This window comes from Falco punctatus (genome assembly GCF_963210335.1).
Source record: "Falco punctatus genome assembly, chromosome: 4".
Lineage (NCBI taxonomy): Eukaryota > Metazoa > Chordata > Aves > Falconiformes > Falconidae > Falco > Falco punctatus.
In genome coordinates, this window is record NC_137583.1 from 44,050,617 (window position 1) to 44,073,338 (window position 22,722).

The 22,722-nt window shown below is 46.1% G+C and overlaps 2 protein-coding genes across 3 annotated transcripts; both read left to right on the forward strand.

The window, feature by feature from the left end:
• Positions 1-45: 45 nt before the first annotated feature.
• SIN3B (SIN3 transcription regulator family member B) lies at positions 46-14,920 on the forward strand. Of its 2 annotated transcripts, XM_080386812.1 has the most exons (19): positions 46-201; positions 888-994; positions 1,609-1,762; positions 2,754-3,017; positions 3,417-3,560; positions 3,795-3,917; positions 4,427-4,516; positions 4,964-5,082; positions 6,016-6,223; positions 6,967-7,083; positions 7,455-7,693; positions 7,941-8,124; positions 8,349-8,943; positions 9,443-9,612; positions 10,185-10,358; positions 10,626-10,718; positions 11,011-11,105; positions 11,552-11,756; positions 12,143-14,920. In XM_080386812.1, exons 1-19 carry the CDS (start codon positions 106-108, stop codon positions 12,371-12,373), a joined length of 3,408 nt encoding a protein of 1,135 aa, XP_080242938.1. In that variant the 5' UTR covers positions 46-105; the 3' UTR covers positions 12,374-14,920. The 2 variants fall into 2 exon arrangements, with proteins under 2 accessions (XP_080242938.1, XP_080242937.1); XM_080386811.1 differs by having other exon boundaries at positions 3,417-3,917.
• Positions 14,921-15,054: 134 nt separating this feature from the next.
• Positions 15,055-22,165, forward strand: F2RL3 (F2R like thrombin or trypsin receptor 3). Its single transcript, XM_080386850.1, has 3 exons — positions 15,055-18,742; positions 19,570-19,699; positions 20,360-22,165. Exons 2-3 carry the CDS (start codon positions 19,609-19,611, stop codon positions 21,433-21,435), a joined length of 1,167 nt encoding a protein of 388 aa, XP_080242976.1. The 5' UTR covers positions 15,055-18,742; positions 19,570-19,608; the 3' UTR covers positions 21,436-22,165.
• The last annotated feature ends 557 nt before the right edge of the window (positions 22,166-22,722 follow it).

Sequence of the window (22,722 nt, forward strand, 5' to 3'; positions counted from 1 at the left end):
TGCGGGGCGGGGCCGGGCGGGGCGGGGCGGGCGGCGCCGTGCGCGGTGACGCAGACGCGCTGACGGGGGGGCCGGGGGGGCTAGCGCTGCTGCCCGACTCCCAACATGGCGGCGGGGGGCGGCGGCGGCGGCCGGGGGGGCAGCGCCCCGCGCTGGGGCGGCGGCGGCCGGGCCGCGGCGCAGGAGAAGTTGCCGGTGCATGTGAGTGAGGCGACCGCCCCGGCGGCCGCCCCCGTTGGGATCGTCGGGATTTTTCCCTTTCCCCCTCCCCGCAGAGGGCCGCTTCTCGACACCACCAACACCCCCCACCCCCCACCCCCCCCCAGCCCCCGGGGAGGCCCTACCTGCCCCGCACCTCTCCTCCGGTACGGTGGGGTGTCCCGCGGCCTTCGCCCCCCGGTGCTGTGAGGCACCCCCGCAGGCCTCCCCCCGCACCGTGGGGTTCCCCAGGGGTCTGCGCCCTCCTCCCCTGGTACCGTGAGCACCGCCCCCCCTCCCCCGCCCCGGGCTTGTACCCCCCCTCCCCAGCCTGGCTGTGCCCTGCTCCCGCGGCCACCCTCCCCCGGGAGCTGTGTCCCTCTCCCCGGTACGGTGCCCCCGGCCCCCCCCCGCCCGGTGCCTTGCCATCCTCCTCCAGCATTGTGAGGCCCACCTTCCCCGGGACGATGGTGCCCCCCTGGGGCCTGCCTTCCTCAGGGCCACCTCATCTGGTCCCGTGTTCCCCTCCCCGTGCTGCTCCCCCTTCCCCAGTGCTGTGGGGCTCCCCCCGGGGCCTGTGCCTGCCTCCCTCAGTGCTGTGGGGTGCCCCTGCTGCCGTTCTGGGGCTGTGGGGCGCCCCAGGGCCTGGTTCCCCCTTTCAGGACCTCACCCCCGTTCTCACCCCGCAGGTGGAGGATGCGCTTTCCTACCTGGACCAGGTGAAGATCCGCTTTGGCAGCGATCCCGCCACCTACAACGGCTTCCTGGAGATCATGAAAGAGTTCAAAAGCCAGAGGTAAGCCCAGGCCCTGCACCCCAGGTCTGCTCCGGGGAGCTCCTCTGCCTTTGTGGGGGTCCCTCTGCCTTTGCGTGGTCCCCCACACTTCACACCATCTTTCTGGCCTTTGCAGGCGTCCCTCTACCTTTGCAGGGTCCCCCATGCTTCACACCATCTTTCCACCCCCACAGACATACAGGCTGCCCTGCTGGCCTGTTCCCCAGTAGTGCACTCACTAGACGCTGAAGGTGGATTCTCTCTGTCCATCTCATCAGTTTCCAGAGAGAATCCACAGGAAAAGGCAATTCTGTTTTTACTTCCCACTCTGAAATGAGTGAAGAAGCCTGCATACACAGCCCCTCTGTTACCTTTCAGCCCTAGCGGGGATGGCTGCCTTGCCTGGTCTGGGTAACCTGCACACTCACATCTCCTCTGTGTGGATAACGCCCCCAGTATGAGGCTGCTGTGGTCGTTCTCTCTGTTTGGGCTAATGTCTAGGTCTGAGTTTCCCAAAATTGCTTGTTAAAAATTGCATCTCTAAGAAGCCAGATGCTTTGCACACCTCTATAATTTTCTGGGTTTAACTTGTATTTCTGATTTGGACACAAGTAACAAACTCTTCTCAATTTTAGCATTGACACACCTGGAGTAATCCGACGTGTTTCACAGCTTTTCCATGAGCATCCCGACCTCATTGTAGGATTCAATGCTTTCCTCCCTCTGGGCTACAGGATAGAAATTCCAAAGAATGGGAAGTTAAGTATACAGTCACCTTTGAATAGTCAGGTAGGTTATAGAGCTCATATTCTCTAAATAAATGCTGTTACATGTGTCGCTGTACACGTATATTGCGCAGTTTAGGCTACGCAGATTGATGTGTATTGCATTGTTGCCAAAGTTTTTGCATGGTTTTCAAAGTCTATGGTAATGGGTATAATACAAATTTAAATATATATCAGTTGTTAGTTTAGCTTCCACAAGAATGATATCCCTGCATAAAGTGCCAATTCAAATACTTCATTCAGATTTGAAAACTGAAATTGTAATTGGCTTGACGTATTTATAGAGATTCTCAATACATGGTGTGTGTACTGACAAATTTCGAAAAGAGACCCTGGAAGAATCACACTTTCAGTCTCCCACTGAGAAATCGGCAATAGGCAAAAAATACCCGTCAGGTATTGCCATGCAATTGTTCACATCCTGCAGTGAAAGACCTCTGCTGTAATACAGATGGATACATATTAGCCTCTGCTCCTTTTTTGCTGTTATGTGGTTGTGGAGGCTGAAATAGAGCTATTAACCTGAATTCTACTGATAAACCTGTGGTTTAACTCTTAATTAGTAGCAGTAAATATCTTTTAGATCTCAGTTCCCTTAGATCTCTGTTGCTTGGAAATTTAGCACCTTTAAAAGCCGTATGTATTAATATGTTTCTTAAAACTGACAATTCCTCTGAACAAAACAACAGTAACAGAAGCTGCAGAGTGTGTTGTTTGGGTCACCCTCTCAAGTGAGCGGATAATGCAGTGACAGTCAAAAGCACTAATGAGTCAGATGGTTCATTAGCCAGGTACGACTTACAGGATTTTTTTTTTTAACTGATGGTGTTAATAAACCAGGTAGGGAAATTTACTGGCTGATTAAATCTTTTTTTTTTTTTTTCTTGTAGTAATCTTTTTTAGCTAAACAGCTTGAAAATACTGATGCTAGATTGTTGTTGAGCTTGGCCCTGTGTTTCTGTACAAGTCACTGTCTTGTGTGTCTCTGCCACTAGGTGCCCTCGGAGCCTGTTCCCAGCGCACTCCCTGGCAGCGGGCTGTTGTTGCATTACTCCCAGGAGAATTCGCACAATCACAGTGACTGTTCGGAGGAGTTTAGGCAACAGCTTCCATACAAAGAAGATAAATCCCAGATTCCTTTGGAGTCTGATTCTGTAGAGTTCAATAATGCTATCAGTTATGTGAATAAGATCAAAACACGTTTCCTTGACCATCCAGAAATTTACAGATCCTTTTTAGAAATTCTTCATACTTACCAGGTAAAAAGTCTTCCATATAAGAGACTGTTGGTTTGTGCTGTAGGTGATTGACTGGTTGTTACCAAATGAAAATGTTTGCCTGTTAAACAGGCTTATACAGTTCCCGAGCGCTATCCTTTGTCCAGCAATTGCCTCATGGATATTCACATGAATGACAAAAGTGTGAAAATTGTACAACTTCCCAGGCTCTGCAGTGTAAAGGGGTCATACCTAGATTTGTCTTTGCTAACCTTTGGTTGATATAGTGAATGTCTGTGTGAAGTGATGCACTGTAAGAACCTTGGGCTCTCTGACAGTTACTTGATTTGCGTAGCATACGGTTTTGAGCTGTTACAGAGTTGATGAGTTTTCTTGCAGAGTGAGGTATGGTTTTGAATACATCTATGCGTATCTTTTCAGAAAGAACAGCTGAACACTAAAGGCCGACCCTTTCGAGGCATGTCAGAAGAAGAAGTGTTTACTGAAGTAGCAAATCTGTTCAGGGGACAGGAGGATCTTCTTTCAGAGTTTGGACAGTTCCTCCCAGAGGCTAAAAGGTCTTTGGTATGTGTGTGTTTAGAACAAGGCAGAATATTGAATGCTCTTTTTTTGTATGGAGAACAGGGATGCAAAACATTGTGGAAAAACATACAGCCAGTAGATGAACTCTCTTCTTCATTGTTTGGAATTTCGCAGAACTGGTGGTTTAACTACATGCTCTGTGTCCCGTTCAGATACACGGGATTCTTCCTGTGTGCCAGTCGAGAGCAGAACATTGAACTCATTTATTTATTTAAGTTCACAGGAAATGGACCCTGTGAAGTGAACAGTGTCCAGAAAACCGAGCATGACAAGAATCTGGAACACAGCAAAAAGCGATCCAGACCACTGCTCTTGCGTCCTGTTTCTGGCCCAGCAAAGGTATCTTTTATCAAGTAAAAACTTAGAAATAACCTGATATTACTCATTGTGTTTAGATAATTGCTGAGATAAAGTTGTAATGAGCAGCATCTTTGAGGTATGTAAGTGTTAGGTACAAGAAACAAAATTTCAAAGGTATTTTAAAAATAACAATTACCATAGGAAAAGGGAATTTTTAAAGTGTGCTTAGATATGTGTGCTAATATGTTGAATACTAAATATCAAGAGCTTCTGTGCTAAGTATTGGCCATGGAAAGGGACAATTTATTGCTTCTACAAAGAAATCTTTTTTTGGAATTCCTTCTCAAGTGATCCTTTTTGTTGCTTCGTCTTAGCTGGGAGTCATTTGATAGAGATTGCTGTGGAGGGCTTGACACAGCAGTGCTAGATGACTTATTTGGGAAATACAGAGTTTCAGCCTTTGCAGAGAGCTGTTGTATGTCAGTGAAGTGGAATTTGATAGCATTTGAGTCACAACACTTAAGTATAACTACTTGTTCTTTTAACAGAAGAAAATGAAACTGCGAGGTACCAAAGATCTGTCTGTAGCGACAGTGGGAAAATATGGAACACTGCAAGAGTTTTCTTTCTTTGACAAGGTCAGTATTTGGCCTGATCTCACATTCTGTGGACTTACTTCAAACCATTTCTGTGGTTATTAATGGCCTGGTTTTCTGTACAATCTGTGTGTCAGTTGCCTGACTTTTCAAGTGGTAGAGAAAGACAGACCAAGTAAAGAGCAAATAGGTGGGTCTGGAAGATTAATAGAAATGGCTAATTAACCTTTTCCAGAATACTGGTCTCTTACAGACATGTTTTTCTCTATTTTTCAGTGATGTTTCCTCACGTACCATCTGTACCATGGATGCCTTCTGTGGTTACCAGATTATTGTTTGAAACTGGGCATTTTTATGCATATTCTCTTTTTATGTTGCAGTGTAGACAGAGGTTTGTCACTGTACCCCTGGTTCAGACTACTTAGAATATAAACTAAATAAAAGTGGTGTTCAAGTGATCTGATCATTTCTCTCCAAATTGTGTTTTAGGTGCGTAGGGTACTAAAAAGTCAGGAAGTCTACGAAAATTTTCTCCGGTGCATTGCTCTTTTCAACCAAGAGTTGGTCTCTGGCTCGGAGTTGCTCCAGCTAGTTACACCATTTTTAGGGTAAGTTACTATCTTTTTTGCTGTGTTGTACTTTTTAGGACTTGCTCTGTTACTTTTGGGTAATGAACTTTGTTACTGAAGTTCCGGATTTAACTTCAGAAGTATCTCCTAGGTATTTAGGTGTAGTGCGCAAGAAATTGAAGGCTAATCTGTAAAGAGGACTAATAAAGTCTGAATCTGGAACAGGCTGCCCAGAGAGGTTGTGAAGTCTCCTTCTCTGGAGATACTCAAAACCTGCCTGAATGCGATCCTGTGCAACCTGCTCTAGGTGAATCTGCTTTAGCAGGGGCTTGGACTAAATGATCTCCAGATCTTCCAGTCCCAACCATTGTGTGGTTCTGTGATTCTGAATCTTTTAACATATCTACAGAGCTCTTACAGAGCATTTTGAGGAGGATCTTTTCCTGTGTCTGTGTATCTGGTTGAAATTGTGTATCCGGTTGAAATTGTCACAAGCAGCAGACTACCTGATGTTACACAAAATCACTGGGGGCAGAGAATATCATGAATTCTGGAGAGTGGTATCTGTTCATACTCCCTGTTCTAATCTCTGAAAATATAATACAGGTTTAAACATGAAATCTCAGAACAGAGCTGTGAAAAGGATAAATAGTTCTAGCTCTGATGCAAGCCTCTTGTGCCGTTTGCCTTCCAGCAGAAGAGGGAGAGTCACACGGCAAGGATCAGTGACTCCTCAGGCAGTTAAGGGGAGTATTGGAATAAGGGGAGGAGGGAAATTATTTTCCTGCTTTAAGTAAAAAAAAACCCCTAAAGTAATTGAGAGAGAATGATAACAGATGTAAAACTTGGTGGAAGATTTCTGACTGCGATGCTGAATTGTTTAGTTTTTCTCCCTCACTTTTATGACACACATTAGCCACCTTAAAACTGTCAGAGTGAAATAAGAAAATACGCTTACTTGTGTTTTTGAAGGAAATTCCCCGAACTCTTTGCACAGTTCAAGTCCTTTCTTGGTGTGAAAGAGCTTTCATTTGCTTCTCCACTGAGCGACCGATCTGGGGATGGAATGAGTCGGGAAATTGATTATGCTTCCTGCAAACGCATAGGATCAAGTTACCGGGCTCTCCCAAAAACCTATCAGCAGCCAAAGTGCAGTGGAAGAACAGCCATTTGCAAGGAGGTATTTTGGGATCAACCCTTAACACACTTTGCGCTTACATAAATTGAAGTGGGGTCGTTAGCGCTACAGCTTCTGCATGTGCATTCCCCTCTTTATTGCTGACTAGCCAGCTTTAATCTCACATCAGTTACTTATCCAATTTATTGCAATAAGATTATCCACATGCATTTTGCTGATTTTATTTAAATGCATCTCACATTGCATCTTTAATGTCTTTTGAGTCTGTGTGCATACACACATTATTCCTATAGACAGAAAAGAATATGAAATGGCCTGAAATTAATTTTCTAGGAGTGGACCAGTATGGCCTTTAGAAACGTTTTTTCTCCTGAAAGCGCACTGTGAGACAGTGTGTTAGGCACTGTTCTCGCTGAGAGCAGGCATCTGCAGCGCAGGTGCTCCCACCTCCTGCTGTTGTTGGCAGCTCTTGTCTCCTTTACTTACGGTTGCTGAGTACTGCAGAGTGGTCTCTGTGGTTTGTGAGATGACAGAAAAGGTTCTTTCAAGCTTTCTGGGCACACTTCCTTCCAATCCATGCTCAAGAGCCATTCCACTGGCACAGTTCCACACAGACCTCTAATCACCTGAGGAGCAGTCATGACAGTGACCTGTGAACTGGCTCTGATGTTCAATAGAAGCTCAGGGAAGAAGTGTGCAAAAATAAAACAGAGGAATTTCAGACCCCATGTGAACAGCTCTGGGTTCATAAGGCTCTGTTCATTGTTACCTCTGCACTGTTACAGGTGTTAAATGATACCTGGGTTTCATTTCCATCCTGGTCTGAGGACTCCACTTTTGTCAGCTCCAAGAAGACTCCTTACGAGGAGCAGTTGCACCGCTGTGAAGATGAGCGCTTTGAGGTACCTTTGCTACTGAGCTTCCGTTCTGCCTGCCTGCCTCCTCTGAAAGCAAAACTTCACGCTATAACAATTTTCCCTGAATTAATTGGTGGCCAATTACTGAAAGTTCTATTAGCGTTTATTGGTTCAAGCTAGAGTTTGGTGTTTTCCACTTGCTTGGAGTCTTAATAGCTCTTTTCAGGCATGAGTCCAGGTCTAAAAAGCACGTTACTTTCGGGAGAACTGGTGGAGGTATATTTTCCAGTAAGAAACCTTGCTGATGCTTCTTAGCTCCACCCAGTGGAGCTCATGCCACAAACCTGGAACGGCTGGTCTCCCATTTTCCTGCTGTGCCTGTTCTCACACTGCCTTTTGTGAACTCTTTTTAACAGTTGGATGTTGTCTTGGAGACCAATTTAGCCACTATACGTGTGCTGGAGAGTGTGCAGAAAAAACTGTCACGACTGACTCAAGAGGATCAGGAGAAATTTCGACTGGATGATTGCTTAGGAGGAACGTCAGAAGTGATCCAGCGCAGGGCCATCTATCGTATCTATGGTGATAAAGCACCAGAGATCATTGAAAGTCTTAAGAAAAACCCAGTTACTGCAGTTCCTGTTGTTCTTAAGAGGTAATTCCCATTCCTTTGTGTTCACCCGGCTTCTTCGAGAAACTGATACAGAATTTTTAAACAAAGGTTTTCTGTAGATGTTTCAAAAGATAACTCCTCTTCAGTGGTGGTGCTATTTTCAATTCATGTATTGCTTCCAGGAATACTGCAAAGTCTTTGGTGCATCGGGTTTGGCTACATTTAAAATGCTTTGTGTGTATTTCTGTGGTTGTTTTTTTGAACTGAAGGAGATTATACATTTATGTAGATTGAAAGCAAAAGAGGAGGAATGGCGGGAGGCCCAGCAAGGCTTCAACAAAATTTGGCGGGAGCAGTATGAGAAAGCCTACCTGAAGTCCCTTGACCACCAGGCTGTCAACTTCAAACAAAATGATACCAAAGCTTTGCGCTCCAAGAGCTTGCTGAATGAAATTGAGAGTGTCTATGATGAGGTGCGTATGCTAGTAAATAGTCCATCCTGTGTGCCCTTTATTTATGGTATGATCTAGATGTTCACGTAGCACGTGGGACCTTGTTGAAGTGGTAGTGCTCTGAAGAGTTCTCAGCCAAAAATGACTGTCCCAAGCATAGCGTTAATACTGGCTTATTTCTTCTGGCAGGAATGGCTCTGAGCATGGATTGGAAGGATCTTTATCTATTTGTCTCTTGATTGCAGCATCAGGAGCAGCATTCAGAAGGGAGAAGTTCATCCACAAATGAGCCTCATCTTATCTTTATCTATGAAGATAAGCAGATTTTGGAAGATGCAGCATCTCTTATCAGCTATTATGTAAAAAGGCAGCCTACCATCCAAAAGGAGGATCAAGCAACCATCCGGCAGATAGTGCATCACTTCATACCTGAGCTGTTTTTCTCTCAGCCCCCTGAGCACAGTATTTCTGAAGAATCAACAGATGAGGACAGAGAAAACCACCAGGGGCCCAACGTGGATACTCCTGAGCTACGGAAAAAACACGTGCCTGGGCCGCCAAGCAGTCCTTTGGATGCAAAAGCAACCTTCTGTGATGTTACAGCTGCTGAGCCCCACAACACTCTGGATGATGTTTACAGTCTATTCTTTGTCAATAATAATTGGTATTTCTTCCTCCGCCTTCACCAGACTCTGTGCTCAAGGCTCCTAAAGATTTATCGTCAAGCTCAGAAGCAGCTTCTAGAATATCGGACTGAAAAAGAGAGAGAGAAACTCCTTTGTGAAGGAAGAAAAGAAAAAACCAATGACCCAGCCATGGAACTAAGACTGAAGCAACCGAGTAAGGATAATCCAGCACATAGTCCCTTCTTAATGCTCTGGTTGCTAGTGGTCAGTCTTATACGTCTGAGTAACTGAGAGCAGCAGGCGAGCCTGTAAGGAATGTAGAGGTGCAAACCTCCACTATGTTTGTGATTTGTGGATATAGCTAATTGAACAGAATAGCTAGTTTGTATTTATCTTCTGAGGGCTGTCACGTGTAGTTCGTAGAGACTTCACGCTGGCCCACTCTTGTCAGATGTTCTCTGGTATCTCACTGTATTAATCTTTTACTTTGATTTGAAATGTAAACAGCTCCACAAGGAAATAGGTAACTACTCAAGGCAGTCCTGGAAGTGCATGACTGTTGCAGTCAGCTCTCCTTAAGGCTGAACTTTCTCTTGGTAGGCATGTTCTCAAGACTGAATGTCGCAGTTCTTTAGCAGCACTGTCCTTTGTATCTGTTGACTTCCCTCTGCCTCTTCCATGCATTAAAGTCACTGCGCTTTTCCCCTGCCCAGGTGAGGTGGAACTGGAGGAGTACTACCCGGCGTTCCTGGATATGGTGAGGAGTCTGCTGGATGGGAATATTGACCCAACGCAGTACGAGGATACTCTGCGGGAGATGTTCACTATCCATGCCTATATCGGCTTTACTATGGACAAACTGGTGCAGAATATTGTACGCCAGGTAACTAATTTGATGGCTGTGCTGTGTGTCTGGGGGGCTGCCCATCTCCCTTCTGTAGACAGATAGGTTTCTCACAGTACCTTGTAATGCAAGGCCTCAGTAAAATTAAAGCAGGTTTGTAGAAAAACTATATATGTAGGGAAAACACTAACAGAAGTTCAGTGAGATAGTTCAGCTTCAGCACAGGGAGTACATGGGAGGGGTTATTTTACCTTGCTTTTTCCAACATTTTTTGAGCTCCAGTCTTTTCAAAATTCTGTCATTCCCAAAATACATCTAAGGGGGGGGGGGGGGGGGAAGAAAAAAAAAAAAAGTCCACTCCTTTTTACTCAAATCTGTTTTCTAATTGCAGTTTTGTTACAGTTAAGGCACATCTGCCCCTCACTCTTCTCTGTTAATTTTATTGCAAAGTAGTGAAAAAGGGAGTGAAATGTGTGAAGTCTCTGAAGTTAAAAATTTGCTGCTTCATCTGAGGTGTGATGTTGTGCTGAGTTTTGTGCTCCTTTCATAACGCACTAGAGTTAACTCTTGGCCCAGACTTGCTGACTGAATTCCCCCTTTTTTAATGGAAGCTTCACCATCTAGTGAGCGATGACATCTGCTTGAAGGTTGTTGAGCTCTACTTGAACGAAAGGAAGCGAGGTGCTGCTGGAGGTAACTTATCCTCTAGGTGTGTCCGGGCAGCAAAGGAAACCAGCTATCAGTGGAAGGCTGAACGTTGCATGGCAGATGAGAACTGTTTCAAGGTAAGAACTTGCTGCCAGGGAACTTCATCAAGTGACTGTGCCACTTTACCTGGGGGAAATGGGTTTGGAAGCTCCAAGGCCACAATATGGAAAGAAGGTACCAAAACCAGAGCATAGACGGGGAAGTGGTGTACTGGCTCACTGGAAAGCCCTGCTGCTTACTTCTCTCCTAGCTCATGTTTGTTGTCCAAATAACTTGCTGTGATTATACAGCATTTTATTGTGAACCTGTGTGGCCAATGTCTTGTCCCTGTAACTGTATTACAGGTGATGTTTCTTCAGCGGAAAGGACAGGTGATCATGACCATTGAGCTTCTGGATACGGAGGAAACCCAGACAGAAGATCCTGTGGAGGTCCAGGTAATATCACAGTGACTGTGGAGTCTGCTGTACTACAGACAAAGCAGATGTCTAAGCATGCTTTCCTGCTTTCTTGTTCCCAAATGTGAGACTTTGCCAGGAGAATAGGTGTACCTGGGAGGTGGGAAGATTACATGTGGGGCTGTGGTCATTGACAGAAACCGGTGTGTTAGTACAAGAGTTTCAACATGAATCAGCTTCATAAGAAGCAGCTTGGAAATAAACTCATTCTTTGCAGAACTGTTTGTCTTGATGAGAGTGAAATCTGACTTGAAATTGGTCTCTCGTGTAGCACCTGGCTAACTACATGGAGCAGTACGTTGGGGTGGAAGGAGCTCCGAACAACCAGAACGATGGCTTCTTACTGAAACCAGTCTTTCTGCAAAGGTGAGTGTGTTCCCTGTCCTGAGTCATACCTGCAGCAGCTGGTACTGCTCCTCTCTGCATTTGTGGCAGTGATTCTAGGTGATGTGCCATAGAAGCAACTCTGGGGAAAATGCACTCATCTTTGAGGTCCAAGGGGGCTGCTGTAGTCCAGTGCACTGCATAAGAATGCTGAAGAAAAAAATTACCACCACTGCTTTGAGGTTTGCTCGTGAAACTGTTCAGAATGGAGTGGAATTGTCTAAGCCGTCCCTTCTGGGAGGAATTGGAGATATAATTTGTTCCCGTTTCCCTAAATATTTGTCAGGGCGAGTGGTGGAAGATCCTGGAGAAAGTATGAAAACTAAATGTGGAAATACAGATTTCATACTTGTGCTGTCAGCTCTGCTAGCATAAGAGAATAAATAACCAAGTGTGACATGTGCTTCATCATCCTTGTTTCGATCTAGAAATCTCAAAAAGTTTCGCAAGTGGCAGTGTAAGCAAGTGAGAGCTCTGCGCAGCGAAGTGAAGAGCTCCTGGAAGAGGCTGATTGGGGTGGAAAGTGCCTGCAACGTGGACTGCCGGTTCAAGCTCAACACCCACAAAATGATGTTCATCATGAACTCGGAGGATTACATGTACAGGCGGGGAGCTCTCTGCCGAGCCAAGCAGGTGCATCTCCTATTTCTGTCTCTGCAGCTCAGGCAGTAGCAGAGGTTGAGGATGTGAGCCAAAAGACAGGTACCGATAAGAAGTCTTGTGGCTGAATTCCTGCAAACTACACCCAGAAGTTACTAGTCTGTGTTGGATGAAACACGGAGGAGAGCTGGTAAATGCTCTGTACTTTGGTTTAGTTTAGCAGCCTTTTCTTTACTATGCAAATGTTAAGGGGGAGTGGCAAACATTAAGAAATAGAGATCTTTAAATGCAGGTATGCGTTTTTCTGTTTTACTGTTGGTATTGTCTTGTAAAGCATGTGCATCTCGGAGGTACAAGGAGGTAAGGGTTTAGTTCCTCCCCCAGAAACCTCTCGGTGATCTTTACTGTCCTTCTTTCAGGTACAGCCGATGGTGCTGCTAAAGCATCACCAGCAGTTTGAAGAGTGGCACAGCAGGTGGCTAGAAGAGAACGTGACCATGGAGGCAGTTGATGTAGTGCAAGACTGGCTAATGGGTGACGAAGATGAGGAGATGGTGCCCTGTAAAACAACCTGTGAGACGGTGAATGTCCATGGGGTCCCAGTGAACAGATACAGAGTTCAGTACAGTCGCCGTCCAGCTTCACCGTGAGCAGAGATTTGTTCCTGGGACAAAGACAAGTAGGAGCATTGCTGGTGAAACACATTTACTCTGAGAATAGTGGTGGGAATGCAATGTATGTATTAACAATATTTATCCAAACAGCATTTTACTTTGGATTATGATGTGTTTTCCATATGGCATAGACTTGTTTCCTTGCAGTGTAATCCTCCAGCCATCATGAAGAGACTTAAAAGCTTTATGGGAAGAGGGCTCTTGGCATTGCCACACACTTTTTAGTAGTTTTCTAGCTTTAGGCCACTGCTGACCAGCCAGCACTGGAAGGCTGAGCGAGGAGGTCAGGCTCTGGGTGAACTACCACTAGTGGCTTTGTTGGAGAGATGGAGCTGGGCTGGTGTTCGAGCAGATGCTGGCAGCTGCTTCCACTTTGAAGGGTTTGACGTTCCCTATCTTCCTGAATTTGCCGTCTTGGAGCCTGCAGAACTCTTCGACATAACCTCTGAGTGCCGGCGGGGCTAAGAGCACCTGGTACAGATCGCTAGCCCCTCGATGGGCTGCTTCATTATCTGTGTGTACTAATAAGGCAACGAATGCAGTATTTGTTACTGGTGCTCTGGTGAGGAAAATGCCAAAACTGATCAAGGGTGAATAGCATACTAAACACTCTAACTTTCATTGATCGACTAAGTCTTTTTGAGCATAAACTAAGGGAAAGAAACTCTCTGAGCTACAGTGCTAGGCGAGAGAGCCGTTTGCAGCGCAGATGTAGTGCAAGACTGGCTAATGGGTGACGGAGACGAGGCCTAGGCCTATCAGCCACCCCTCTGCAGACACGCACCGGATCCTGTCTTGTTGCTTTATGAACTTACGACCCGCTGCAGACTCTGCCTTCTCAGATCTGGAGCTGCTTGGAGCGTGTGCGTGAGGAGGAATACCCGTCGCGAGGTCTGGCCTGTTTTATTTTGGGGTTTGTATTTTGCATGTTGACTGGCAGCCTCTGGAGACTGCGTTCTCAGGCGCTTTTGCTTTCCTTGTGCATGCCCGGACTCCGTGGTTCTGCTGGGTTAAACCACTGAAATCCCATCAGTAGATGGAGCTCTCGCAGCGCAGCGTTTGCACCGGATGGGTGGGTTCTCCCAGCGACTTCCCTGTTTCTGCTGGGTCAGCACAGATGCTGGATTTGCAGTGACACATGGAAATCTGTAATGGGCAGCAGGAGATCCAGCCGCAACCATCGCAGACAAGCTTTTCCACTGAACCGTCTCTACTTCTATCAAAGTTTTTTGACGTGAAACCTAGCAAAAAACCTCCCCTGAATCATGCAGAACACTACGTCAATTGTCCGACTTAATCTATTGAAAATTTAGTTGTGTTTGTCCTGTAGCCCCGCTGTGACTTTGCTCTTGTTTTTCAGGGGCCAAGGGCAAGCACACTGTCATGGAGTGTATGACAAACATCATGTCTTGAGGCAGGTCCAGCCTCTTCTCAGCTCTGCTTCCAACTTTTTCCTGGCTTTTGGGGGAATAACCCCCCACCCCGATCTTTTTTTTGTGGCTTTGATTTTTAGGTTATAATTTCTGCCAGACCTAAGTAACAGCCTGTAGAATTTGTCCTGGGTTATTTCCGCTGTACAACATTTTGTTTTGCAATTGTCTCACTTGACAGTAGAAAAATTGGCCTTTGGGGTACATTTAATAGGAAACTGTACTGACTCTTTGTCTTTTTTTGCAAAATCATCTGTAGGAGGGAGGGAGGCCAGTCTCTGGCATTTGTGGCCACTTGCACAACCACTGCCAGCAGAAGACTTTTCATCAGGAACTCATGTTCTTGTTGTCTGGGTCTCTTAGATTTTGGTAACTGAAATGATCTGAAGGTTTTTCTCCTGCTCTTGTTCCAATAAGTGATGAAAGACGCTGACCATGTCATATAGCTTATGCGAGGGCTGGGTGGAGGAGCAAGAGAGAGAAGCCCCATGCAAAGCACAGTGTCCCCCTTTTGCTTCCAGACAGCTCAACAAAATACACCTCAGTCCTGTTCACCTCTCTGCTGTCTTCCAGTGGAGATGACAACTGTGCCAAACTTTATGGTTTTATGATACAGAAAAATGTTTACTAGAAAATAGGTTGCAACTAGTGGCTTAAAACGCATTTGATTCCAAGTGTACCGAGGTGTGGGAGGGGTAACGTGCCTGTGCACCGTCCTGTTCCATCTCCCCATTTTTAAGTGTACTTCAGATATTTTTAAGCATCCTTATTTTTTAAACCTTAATTTATAATCTGAACAGATTGAGTAAGACTTTTGCCCTTTACAGTGCTATTGTCTCAAAAATGATAGTAGCAAACGATGTGAACGGAATAAGCAGGCAGTGCAGGTTTGAGAGTGGCTTGCTAATGTCTGAGAGTTTAAGCTCAACTGCCGTGTGTCTGCTAGCACGACCTTGATTCAAGAGTTTGTTCTTCCATTTTTTTGAAGGATCTTTGCTTTTGGGCTTGTAATTGCTTTGCCAGCTCTTTGAATGTAGTTTTTTTTATATTTATTTGCACATTCAAGTAAAATAAAATATTGGTTTTAAAAGTCTGCAGCTCTCACTGTTTTAAATTTATCTTAAATTAATTTCAACTTTTTGACAATCCCCAGAATTGATTGTCTTGCACCTGAAACTGAATTTTAAATGGTGGAAAAACGGAGTTGAACAGTTGGGTAAGCTTCCCTTCAACCTGGACAGGCTCCAGGGTGCGATGATTTAGATCTGCTGGCTCACTTCCAGCAGGCAGCAAATCTTTAACCTTACCCATACGGAGAAGGTAGTGCACAGTAAGCACCTGTGAGCCAGTGCGCTAGCTAACATAAAAGGGAAATAAATTTGCCATAAGAGGTGTGCAATGGGAGATCCTGTGCAGGACCTTATGTGTGTGCTGCCAAGCCATGACTGGATGTGAGCACGGGAGCCCATGGGGTGGCATAGTTGCTCCATGCAGAGATAGGTTGCAAAAGGAAAATATTGTGTAGTGCCAGCAAAGCATTATCTTTTTGTAGATAGGTTCATTTCTAGCAGCACCTTTTGCCATGAGACGTGTGGTGCAAAAGATACGGTCTAGGCCTGGCCCCCCAAGTCCTCACATGCTAAATGCAACAGATGTTCAAGAGAAGTGGCTGATTCCAGTTCTGAAATCTGTAAGCCCGTCTGCTACAGGTTAAGACAATACAACTGCAACCATGAATATAACCCTGCACCCACCTTTCCCTCAATCTCCCCAAATTTCTGGGTAATAACACGTTTAACTGTGTTCCCTGTGAGCTCTGCACAACAAACGAATGTGTAGATTTTGCAAATTAAGCTGTAGTGATGTGACCCAGATCTGATAGGAGTTTCCTTTACATCATTCCCAACGCTTCTGTTGCCATAACAAAAGGCAACTTCTGTGCAGCATATTACTTGCTCACAGGGAAACAAACTGTTGTTCTTCTAATTACAATCCTCTGATGCATAAATTGCATGGAATACTTTGATTAAAATCATGGTAGTGGCGTCTCAGAGGACGCAGTCCACTTTACACAAGTCTTCTCGCAGAGATCTTGGACTCCTCACGAAGAGGACATTCCCTGTGCTCAAGCGGAGGGACGGCCAGATCTGACATCACCCAGGAACAGTTAGAGATTGCAGCAAGTGGACAGCTTTGGCAATGAAAGGACAGCCAGCTTAAAAAAATCTTTCAGGTTTGCAGGATGGGATAAGAATTAATGGTTTTCTAAATTAAGAATTGCTAAAGGGAGTACCTGAATTCAGTCTTCAATATTTCAGGCTTTTTTTTTTTCTTTTTTTTTTTTTTTTATGTTTCCATATCACAGTGATGCACAGAGAAAGATGAGGTTGCAAACCAGTGAGAGGTCATCTAGACGTATGTTGTGAACATGAGTTTTTTCTTCATGCTTTAGCCGTTCCTCCAGATTAGAACTAAGAAACTCAACCTTAATGAAACTAAAGGTACACTCTACTTTCCACTCATCAAAATTAAAGCCTAAATTAAAGCCTAGCAATTCTAAACCATACCTGTGCTAACAGGTGAATCCATAAAGTATCATCCGAGACCCAGTGCTGAAAAGGGATGATGTTGCCTCTATCAGGCAAGGGACCCCTACCCCCATGTCATCATCTTGCCGAGAAAGAACCAAAAGAAGGTATTCCAGAGCATCTAGTGAGTTGTAATGATGCTAATAAACTTCAAATATTCCTGAAAGATGAATTTATGTGGACCTCCTACATACTGAAGTGAAAACGGCCAGCGAGCAGAAGAGTAGTTCTGAAAACCCCCCCTGTCTCCTCAAACATATTGCACCAGTAGAAGGCTTACAAGCGGTGAGAATGTGAGCACAACTGTGCACAAGAAGTGTGGCATAACTGAGGGAAAAGATTGGGTGGGGTCCTGGCAGAACAGGAGAACTGTGACACAAGCAGAAGAGAAGCCACGCAGGGAGTCTCTCTGGAGCTGCCCAGAGTCTCTGGGGAGATGGTAAGAGACCTGATGAAGTGAGAGGATGGGGAGACGGTGTGATGGCAAAGTCAGGAGGAGTGCCCAAGGCACGAAGTCGTCTTGTATGTGCCAGAGCCTGCAAAGACAAATCTGGGGGGGGGTGGTGGTGGGGTGGTGGATCCTGGTTCAAAGGACCATCGTTTCTATTTCAACAGCCAGTGGAAGTTTTCTGTGCCTTGTAATTCCATGAAGGCGCAGACGCATGCACACCCAGCGGCTGGGAGAGGCAGAGCCAGTGTTGTATTCATGGAAAACGTGAGATTGTGCTGACATGGGTGGAAATGCTTGATGCTGCTGGCGCTAAGGCAGAGCTGCTGCCTCCATAGTCAGCTGCCCCTCGGGTCTGCATCGCAAATGCAAGCTTAGCCTGGGGCAAGTATCAGGGACACCAAGATTTCTGTCTTCACACCTGCCAGCTTGCAGCTGAAGAACTACCTGGTGCCACTGGAACAGATCAGAAATAGCAAGCCCCATTATTTGCCTACCACAGTTTGCTCTTCCAGGCCTTAAAGATGTATGGGACAGGCCAGGTGGTGTTTGTACCCGCCCTCTGAGCTTTAAAATCTCTAGCCTGTTTTCCAGCATTACATCTTCTGGGTTCAGAGCCATGGAATAAAAGAGCGCCTTCTCCCACGAGATGATCTATTGCACAATGGATTACTTTAAAACCAAATTGTTACCCCACAGGGCAGGGATCACACAACTTAAAGAGATGCTAACAAGCCATGACAAACCTCTGGCATGAGAATTTTCAAGCAAGCTGTTCTGCATCTGAAGCAGTCACTAAAGATCAATCAGCATCTGAAAAATGAAGGGTACAGCAATGAGTAACCTCTCTCTGCTCCACTCCAGAGACCTGGCCATAGGAAGCAGGGCTGTGATTTGCACACTATCTGAGCCTGATTATGTCTAATTTTTTGCATACAGAGCATGGAAAAGATTCTGGCTGAGGCATGGAAAATATGTGGCCACATGAGTCATTCTGTAATGGTTCATAAATCCTGGGAGAATCACAAAAGCAAAACATCTAACATTGCATCTTCCCTGTCCCTGCCAGTGGAACTCCACCTCTCAACACGCTCGGCACAAGGATGTGGGAATATGGTGAAAGCAAAGGAAATAGGATCATTTTCTCCTTGGAATAGAAGAATCTCATCAAACAGCAGCCAGGCTCAGATTTGCAGTCTTCACAGAAGAGGCCATTCATAAGCTGAGGAGAAAGAAATGAACTACTCCTCAGGTTGCCAAACCAAATTTACAGTTCCTACTGCCTGGACTCCAGCTTCTGTCTTTACTCCCCTGCAGAACCAGGCAGGAGACTGGAGAGCAAAAGCCTAAAATCCAGCAAGCTCTCAAGCTACAATCTCTTGCCCCACTGGCCTACCCACTGGGCGACACTGGGAAGTGGCCATGCTGGGGCTCTGACACAGGCAATGGGAGAGAAGTGGGGGCTTCCCCAGCCATGCTGTGCAAGGCAAAGCACGGAAGGCACTCTCAAGGAGTTAGAGAAGGGGGGACCAAGCAGCAAAGGGTCTTAAAGGTTCAGGTAACATCTGCCAGTCCCTCTTACAACATTACATGCGTCGTCCTCTCCATCCAACCAGCAGGTATGCGGCAGCAGTACGCTGCTGCTCCAAACCATTACCTAACACAGAGCGCTCAACCCTCTTGGGGATTTGCTGGGTGGAGACTGCACATCTCTGGAAAAACACAGCTCTTCTTGGGCAAGAGTGGCTGAAACGCACCATTATCTACTCAACAGCAGAGGCTTCCTGCACACCCCTGTCAGGCCCCTTTCCTGCTGGATGGAGCTGCTCTCCCTGTTCCTGGCAGTTTATCAGCGGAAGCACCGTGTCTCCATCAAGCCGTAAGACCTTGCCCCTTATTGATGGTGTGTTATGGTGCTCCGGGCTGGTGCTACTGCTGATCCTTTCAAATGCAATAGCTCCAACCCACAGGACTTTTAGTCAACCTCTGCAGCGAGATCAAGAAGGAAGGTGCAGGAGCTTTGTCTCCTGTTTAGCCAGGGAGCAGGAGCAGATATAAACAGAATTGAAATGCCCGGCCTGACCTGGGGGCGGCAAGGCAGACAGTAAAAACCTTTAGTTGCTGCAACGTGAGGCTGCAAGAGCCCGGTGTAATCCCTGGGAGCAGGGGAGGTTTGTCTGGATCTGCAGCCCTCTTGCACTTCGTTTATGTTTCTGCGGGGGGGTGAGATCTTCTCAACTTGCACCAGAAAGCATTCTGAATGAGGGTGTGGGGAAAGACCTCGGATCCCACACAGAGCCACTTGTGTCTCTGTTGGGTGGAAGGATGTTTGACAGAAGAGGTCAGAGGTGCGTGGGTTCAGTTTACACTAAACCAAATTCAGACTACATCAAATCTGACCACACTTGTTATTTCTAGGAATATTCTGGAGCAGGAAGGAGGCCCAAATGAGTCACTTGAGCCATCATCTAGCTCTGCGAATGAAGTACAGCCCCATTATACTTTGGATCTGGATGCATACGCCCCTCCCAGTCCCGTGTCTGGCATTGGAGTCAAGTCTTTGCTTAAGCCAGGCATACTTGCGCATGTCGTGACAGCCCCCCATACGCCTCATCCTTCATGGGATAAGCCTGGTGCTTCCGTGAGTTAAGGACTAACAGAAGGAAATGCGTAAGCAGGGTCACTAATACTGCCTTTCCCACACAGCTCTGAGCACAGCAGCGCCCTATCGGATCCTGCACTGGCATGGGGACCCTCAGCAAGGGATGGCTGTCACACAGGCTTGTGCTGTGCTGTGCCTTTTGGGGACTCTGCCTGGCCTCTCCGGACTATGATGGTGAGTACGTACCTATGGCTGAAAAGCTGCTGTTTCTTAAAGTACTGAATAAGTGGTACCTTTATAAGTTCCCTAGAATATTTTTTAATGAGTTTGCATGGGAGCATGCTCTAATTGAGCTTTGTGCATACTCTAGTTGAAGCAGGAGGTGATAGAAGCTGATACAGAAGGAAAATAAACTGGGGTGGAAGAAACTAGAAAGAGAAAGAAAAATTAGAGAAGTAAAACAGAGAGAACTTGAAATCAAAAAACCCATAGCTAAAAGCTGGACGCTCACAGCCATGACTTTACCCTGGAGTGGCCCCAGATCTTGGGATTCTTTGGAAAGCTGGGCAGACGAATTGCTTTACTGGTTTCCCAGGCCCGCTGATAGTTGTACAGCCTGGCAATTGTTTGTGAGCTGTGGGAAACCACATGACAGAGGAATTGTGTACATTTTCAGTAAGGTTGCTGATGGTTACTCCTGCAGACCTAATTCCATTAGCCGGCTTTTTCCCCCCATTGCACAACAGCATTTTACAGAATACTCCCACTTCTAGGGACGACAGCATAAAATGCAAAACCGTAGCCTTTGGTGTAAAGCATTATGTATGCAGCCTGCTCTGCAAAGTGCAAGGGTAACTGCGCAAACAGCAAGTAACAGACTGTGTTTTCTGACAGACTACTCTCAGAACAGCACCAACGAGCAGGTAACGACATCGGAGATCACACCGTGTCCTCGAGCCATCCCTGGGGAAAAGGCAACCATAAACAATGTCACCTACCTGTTGATACACGAGGCCACATGCTCTCAGCTGAGCAGCGTGGTCACAGTGCGGCTCATCCCCTGCCTCTACACCCTCGTCTTCCTGGTGGGGCTGCCCTCAAATGCGCTAGCCCTGTGGGTGCTGGCCACCAGGGCTGAGAAGCTCACCTCCACTGTCTTTCTGATGAACTTGGCTGCAGCAGACCTTCTGCTTGTATTGGTGCTGCCCTTCAAGATTTTCTACTATTTTATGGGGAACAACTGGCCCTTTGGGGAAGGCCTATGCCGGCTCACCACAGCTTTCTTCTACGGGAACATGTACTGCTCAGTGCTGCTGCTCACATGCATCAGTGTCGACCGGTATCTGGCTGTGGTGCATCCTTTCTTTTCACGTTCTTTCCGCACCCCTGCCTTTGCTGTCTGCACCTGCACTGCCATCTGGCTCTGTGCTGCCATCCTCACCCTGCCCCTGACTCTGCAGCAGCAGTCGTATCCCCTGTATGGGGTAGACATCACTCTCTGCCACGATGTTCTCCCCAGGCACGAGGATGACGGGTATTACTTCTACTACTTTACCTGCCTGATTACCTGTGCTTTCCTCGTTCCTCTGGTGGTGATGCTGTTCAGCTACTGCTCAGTATTGCGAGCCCTCCTGGACAGTGGGAAGCGATACTCCTACTCTATGAAGCTCACAGCTCTTGTGCTGTTCACGCTGGTGGCCTTCTACACACCCAGCAATGTTCTGCTCCTTGTTCATTACTCCAGCTATAACTCCAAACTGTATGGTGACCTGTATATCAGCTACATGGTAAGCCTGGCCATCAGTACCTTTAACAGCTGCGCTGATCCCTTTGTCTACTACTATGTTTCTGAAGACTTCCGGGAGAAGGTGAGAAGAAGATTCTTCAGTCACAGGAAACAAAACACTACATCCCTAAAAACTTCCAAGGAAACACTGCCTCAAAAAAGTTCCAAAGATTCACTGGTATAAGCCTTCAGCCCAGCTCCCTGCTCCCAAGGCACTCACAACATCCAGTGGGGATGAGATGAAGACAACACTGGTATCCCAGAGCAGCGAGTGGTATTTCCCAGGAGACAAGTCCTTTCTCCTGTCTGCATAGCTAAGGCTGAATAAACCTGGCCCACAGGATTCTGTGAGAGGTGTGGAGTCCAGACAAGATGCGGAGTGCTGAACATGTGGAGATCTGTTACTGGGACACTGCATGCAACTTGTCACCTGGTCACTTATTGCCAGGGATGCTCTTACTGATACACCTGTCTGGTTTTCCTCATGCATCTTGCAAGCTGATTGCTATCTGTGTTCTGTTTCTTTCTCTGCTACTGACTTGCTTGCTGTCCTTAAATGTATATTGCCTTTACCTAAAACTGAAAACCAACAGGCACTTGCAAAACCAAATTCATAAACTTTTCAAAAGTACTAGGAAGTACCAACATGAAAGGTACTCTCCTAAACTAAAATACGCTGTCAAGAGAATGTAGAGCACTGGCTTTTCTACCAAAGATGCTCTTGCAGCACGATAGTGATGTCAGGCCATTGCTGGTAACAAGTGCACAAATCCCATTCACTCATCCTTATTTTTGCAAATGACCCTTGGCATCCGTAATTCCTTTGGCGCAAAGATTGTATTACTGGATATATTTTTTTTAAAAAATCATTATGTATCTTGAAGGGAATTAAAGCAGGAATTGAGAAAACCCTTGCTCTAGAACTCCATGCTGCTTTTGTGTAATGTCACACACAATCAAGAGCTGTCCCATGAAACAGATGACCAAGCTTGCTGCTTATTGGAACCTGTTGCAAATTTGACAAAAAAGAGCCAGCTCATCTAGGGCGTTATCCCAGTAAGCAGCAAGGTAAAAAATGAGCAACAAACCTCCTTAGAGGTTTCCTGAATTCTTTAGTTTTACTTGCAGGCACGACTTCTGTCCTCACTAACCTGTGATCAAACATACTTACAGCCTACAGTGTGAGTAAGAAGAGGCAGACAAGATTGTCTTAAAATCAGTTTTTAATAAAATATTTATCAGAATCTAAAACAAACCCTTTTCCGGACTCAGACTTGCTAAGATTTGTGTGAATAAAACAAAAATGGTCATGGAAATGTTTGCATGTACATGTATGTGCGGGGGCAAAATGCAGGTGAAAAACTAGAGCCTATCTCCCGTGAGTGCAGCACTGCATGTGCAAAGGATGTGCCAGCTACTGAACACTGGAGACCTGCTGTAGCCAGGGCTATTATCACTCAGAAATAGCAAG

Excerpts from the sequence above, each read along its gene's own strand:
- F2RL3 (XM_080386850.1), top strand. The coding sequence starts at position 19,609 with ATGGGGACCCTCAGCAAGGGATGGCTGTCACACAGGCTTGTGCTGTGC. Across the intron at positions 19,700-20,359 it reads GGCCTCTCCGGACTATGATG|ACTACTCTCAGAACAGCACC; the intron begins GTGAGTACGTAC and ends GTTTTCTGACAG.
- SIN3B (XM_080386811.1), top strand. The coding sequence starts at position 106 with ATGGCGGCGGGGGGCGGCGGCGGCGGCCGGGGGGGCAGCGCCCCGCGC. Across the intron at positions 7,084-7,454 it reads GTGAAGATGAGCGCTTTGAG|TTGGATGTTGTCTTGGAGAC; the intron begins GTACCTTTGCTA and ends TCTTTTTAACAG. Across the intron at positions 11,757-12,142 it reads CTCTCTGCCGAGCCAAGCAG|GTACAGCCGATGGTGCTGCT; the intron begins GTGCATCTCCTA and ends TCCTTCTTTCAG.